General features: G+C 42.1%; 1 protein-coding gene across 1 annotated transcript in view; it reads left to right on the top strand.

Annotated features, from left to right (window-relative positions):
• CAV2 (caveolin 2) overlaps positions 1–5193 on the top strand; it is a 10933-nt gene that overhangs the window by 3421 nt on the left and 2319 nt on the right. The window contains exons 2-3 of the mRNA XM_006768698.2: positions 121–370; positions 5131–5193. The exon at positions 5131–5193 is cut by the window's right edge and continues 2319 nt beyond it. Coding sequence (XP_006768761.1) covers positions 121–370; positions 5131–5193 — 313 coding nt within the window. The remainder of the gene's footprint in view (positions 1–120; positions 371–5130) is intronic.

Here is a 5193-nt window from a genome sequence, read left to right as displayed (position 1 = left end):
AGCCGCGGGGCCGCCTGCGTAGCCAGGAATTCTTCGCCTCATTTCTGGGCGCCGACCTTGGCCCCAGGAGAAGGTGGGGCACCCCTGCCTAGCCCTCCCGTTCTGCTCCCCCACCCTGAGGCTCCTGGGTCCCGGGGCGCAGGTTTGGTGACAATTCCGCATCCCCGCGCCCCGTCCCGCAGCTGGACTTCCAGGACGTGATCGCAGAGCCCGAGTCCACGCACTCCTTCGACAACGTGTGGATCTGCAGCCATGCCCTCTTCGAGGTCAGCAAATTCGTGGTTTACAAGTTCCTGACCCTGTTCCTGGCGATCCCCCTGGCCTTTGCCGCGGGGATTCTCTTTGCCACCCTCAGCTGTCTGCACATCTGGTGAGAAGGGGCACCCCGGGTGTGTGGGGGGCGGGAGGGGGGGGGGACCAGCTTTTTGAAACGTGGGACTGTTCTTTGCCCCCTGCCCCCTGCCCGCCCCTTCTCCCAGGCTGGCATGGGGGGAGGGGGGCGGACTCACAGCAGCTCCTGACACCCTAACGAGAAGGGGGGCCTTCAAAGCCTGTGCTTTCTTTAGAATCGTGGGGTGGGGGCGGGGGCGAGGAGAGGCATGGGCTGGGCTAGGAGTTTAAACAGAGGGGATGTCCCCCAGCCGCCTGTGGAGGTGGGAACCTGGAGGCCCAGTTCCCTGCCACAGGCTGCTCTGTCTCTGGCTGTGTCGGGACTTGTACCTCTGGTTTGGGGCAGGGCTCTCAGGTTTTTTCATCACTTCGTATGCAGTCACCACCTATGCTTGGGGTAAAGCAAAAGCGATCTCTGAGCAGAATGCCAGTGACAGGATCACTGGAAAAGGATGTAAAACCTGCTTCCTGCCAGGGGCAAATGGCAAGAATGAGACCAGATGAATGAAAATCCAAACTGCGGGATAATGAAATGAGAAGGCCTCCAGATTCCCTTTTCACTTCTGAACAACAATTCCGGTTAAAGGGAAAATACATACAGCAAACCTATTGGACATCGATAGGATACTTTGAGTAACTTTATTGACACTCAAAATGCATCATAAAGCTTTGGAGAACAGTTTTAAGTATCAAAAAATTTTAAGGGACAATGCCACATTTTACCAAGGTGTTTTGTTGTGGTTGTTTTAAAAGATATCCACTTTATTTGAGGCAGCAGTTGCCAAGCTTGTACTTTAGGCCCATCCAGGTCAAATATGTAACCCCAGGTGCCGCCATGCCTGCCTAATCACTTTAGATGGTATTGCCGCACCCTTGCTTGTAGTGTGTTCCTTGTTAGAAGTTACAAAATTAGTCTCCTAATTCCCCTTTACCATCTGAATCAAGTTCTTCAGTCAGTTAGCTAGCTGTTTAGTTCAACCAAGAAACTTTACTGAATGCTTAGCCTGTGCCGGGCACGGGGCCTGGCATGAGAAAGATGCAGGGTCTGCCTTCAGCTTCTTCACAGCACAGCAGGGCAGCTGGCCGGGTACAGAGGCGGATGCTGAGAAAACTCACTCAAATCCATGCAGGAGGCGGGAGGCACAGGGAAGGCTATGTGAGCAGAGAAAAGAGTCTAAAAAGGGTGAATAAAAACTCACCAAATAGGCAAAGGATAAAGAATGAACATCAATTCCGTTTGATCACTAACGACTGTAAACAGCTGAACTATGTTGAAAATGCCGGAAGACTGCTAAAGGAATGAAAACCTTTGCCTTTATATACCCTCAGATCCGCAAAGGCCAGATGTATAGTTAGTTCATATTCTGACATTAGCACATGGATTGTGTTTACTCTTCGCTCAAGGATATGTTTGTGGGTTTTTATTATTATTAATTATTATTATTATTATTATTATTATTATTATTTTGTAGAGAAAGAGAAAGGGAGAAAGAGAAACATCAATGAGAGAGTGAAACATCGATGGGTTGCCTCCCATACTCTCTCCAACCAGGGATAGAACCCACAACCTTTTGGTGTAAAGGATGATGCTGAAACGAACAGCCACCCAGCCGGGGCAATACATGGATTTTTTAAAATTCAGCATATAAAATTTCGGATTTCTAGTCAACTAAAACCAGTCATCTAACCTCTGTGTTAGTTTTCTCACTTTCAAAAATGTGAAAAACTGGGAAGCCACCGCATATTGTGAAACATTGGCTATGAAGCTATTTGGAAATGTAGAGTGCCATGTTTATACAACAAAGCAGGGTTTTCCTGAAGCACTTGCGGAAGACTTGAAAACAAAAAGGTTTCCATTTTCTAAATGACGGAAAGATACAAGTAAAACTACAATTAGCCAAATGATGCTTCTCTCCGCCTGGCTGTCCTGAGCACCACAGGGGGTTTTGTGTATGGTGTATCATCAAACCAGTTCCTTTTCAGCCGCATGAAATGTATTATTTAACTTCAGCTTTCTTCTCAGATTGCACTCATGTGGGACATTAATATTTAACCATCATACATGTGTCATCAGACAGCTTTGATTGCAAGTAGAGAAGTCACTTCAAACAAAAATGCTTAAAAGTTAGTTTATACCTGGATAAAATGCTAGTAGATTAATCTTTAGAAACCTTAGAGAATATCAAACCTATTTGAGTAAGCTTGTGCACTCTCTCTCTCTCACTCTCTCTTGCCTCTCTCTTTCTCTTTTTTTTCTTTTGATAAAGAGTATGTGACCAAAGCTATGAAAACATCACATCATCACAACGGGTCTGATTTTTAAATTCCTTAAAGAAACAAGTGAAAATAACAACAACAACAAACAAACAAAAATATAACAACCCTGAACTCAGTCTGGTGATGTATCCCAGGCCAGAGTTGAGGTCATTAGGATCCAGCGAATTGGTTTGATTCCACACCACGCTCAGGCTGAGGTAGCCACCATTTGGCGATTGCAAATTATTGATCACATGTAAATCATACCAAGAAATGTTGGCTGAAGCTCTCTTACCCCTTATATTTCCTGGAATACAATTCAAATACCTCCTTCCTCTGATGGGAATGCAGTAGTATCAGTCTCATTTTCCAGAAGGTTTTTTAATAAAGCAAATTGCTATGACAATTCAATCTGCATGACACTATTGTTAATACAAAGCTAAATAAAAGTCTCTGCCCTGAGAGCTTTATTATCCAATAGAGGAATATATACTCTTATAAATTATAAGATTTATTTAAGAAGTTTTTGGCCCTGGCCAGTGTGGGTCAGTTGGTTGGAACTTTCATCCCATACACCAAAAGGTGCTGGATTCCATTTCCCATCAGGGTACATACCCAGGTTGAGAGTTTGATCCCTAGTCTCATCTCTCTCTCTCTCCCTTCTTCTCTCTAAATCAATTTTTTTTTTAAATGGAAGAAGTATTTAGGTTGGCCACATTGAGCCTCAACCAAGTTTTGGGTTATTCCAAATTGCCTGGAGCTTCTGAAGGGGTACTATCTAGGACGTTGAGGAAACAGTTTGTTTGATATCAGAGGATCTTTGGATTCTTTGATCCAAAGTGAGAGAACAACAACTTAAAGAAAATAACATTAAAATGAGCTCAGCACGTCCCATGAACTAACGTCCTCAAGTGTGGGCTACTGCAGTCTGCTGAACTGGAAAATCCACTTTTGTCCCAAACGTAATTCCCTCTTAAGACATGGAAATCTAACAAGTTATGAAGATGATAAACATCTTAGCCTGAGGAAGAAAGACAAGCTAATTATATATTGAATGTAGTGGATTTGATTAAGAAGTTTTCTGATCTAAACTTAAGCCTTGTAGTATGTCAATTTGAGATTATTTTGTTATAATTGTTTTCATTCTGACTTCAGAATAGTTATATTTATTATAATGATGGCACCATTTGGACATTTTAAGGGCACATAATGCTGATAGCCAGTCTCTAAGATTTCCAAGTCATACTTCAATTTGTAGTAATTTACCCAAAGCCACACGTAAAATGAGAAACTAATGGAATAAGAAGCCAAACGTTGCCATCAATCAAGTTTCTATTCAACTCTTTAGCTCTGAAACACCTAGTAATTAATTTTCTTTCGAGATTGCTTCAAGTCTTTAGTACTTAGAACAGAACACAAGATAAGTATAATCTGTATAGTAAACAGTCAATATGAATAATTCAGTATTCTAAAAATATTGCAACCAGACAGTTGCCTGATCTTTCCTTCTCTTTGGAATAAGTACCATAGGCCTTTACTTAAGTCACGTTTTAAAAGCAAGCCAAGAAAATCAATCCCACTTCCTGTGCCTACCCAGGTAATAATAAAAATTCCATTGAGGCTGCCATCAAGGCCTGAGAATTCACAAACACCCCTGTGCTCTCAGAGCACCACTGCAGCAGGAAACAATCTTCAGAGGGTGACAGAGAGAAACCATATTCAGAGGAATATGAGAATATGCAGTTATTTCAAGAAAAGGCACATGAATAAAATAATTTCAATATCGTCTAGTTTTTCTCATCTAAGAAATTGCAGGGCTCTTTTAACTATACCACACAACCCTTTTCAGGACATGTAATTATTATGAAAAATTAAAAATATAAATGTTAACAGATGGCTAAATTCACTTCACCTCATACTAAGGATCAAGAATGTCCTCACTTAAAGAACTTCGATTCTAGTAGGAAAGACAGAAATATAAGCATCTGTTTGTGATGCTTTTTTATAAATTTGAGAATTAAGAAGTTTGTTTCAATATGTTAGAAGCACAAACACACTCACACACACACACACACAAGCATTCAGCCCAGCCTGTCCTAAGGGGAAGTGAAGTGGAATAAGGCAGCAAGAAAGGCTACCAGGAATTAGAACCGCAGAGAAATGTGAAGAGTTGGGCAGGTTAATGTTTATGGGTAAAGGTCAGATAAATTTATAGTTTGGTTTTTTGTTTTTTTTTCCTGATTCAGATAGCATACCACCCAAAGAAATAAGATAACTGTTTGTCTTCTCCCTGCCTGTCTAGTTTTTAAGCAACTTATCTTCTGTGCATCTTATCACTATGTGGGCCACTTTATTTTGTTTCAAAAGTTCAGCCAAGGTTAGGTGAGGTAGGCCATTGTTATATCTTTTCACGCATGCGCAGGAGCCAGTGGCCTTCTTTGGTAACACCAATAACCCTCACACATCTCTCCTCCTCCATTCCAGGATCATAATGCCTTTTGTAAAGACCTGCCTAATGGTCCAGCCTTCGGTGCAGAATATGGAAGA

Source organism: Myotis davidii, unplaced genomic scaffold (assembly GCF_000327345.1).
Source record: "Myotis davidii unplaced genomic scaffold, ASM32734v1 scaffold183, whole genome shotgun sequence".
NCBI classification, from domain to species: domain Eukaryota; kingdom Metazoa; phylum Chordata; class Mammalia; order Chiroptera; family Vespertilionidae; genus Myotis; species Myotis davidii.
Note: the sequence above shows the minus strand (reverse complement) of the source record. Positions and strands in the feature narration are given on the sequence as shown.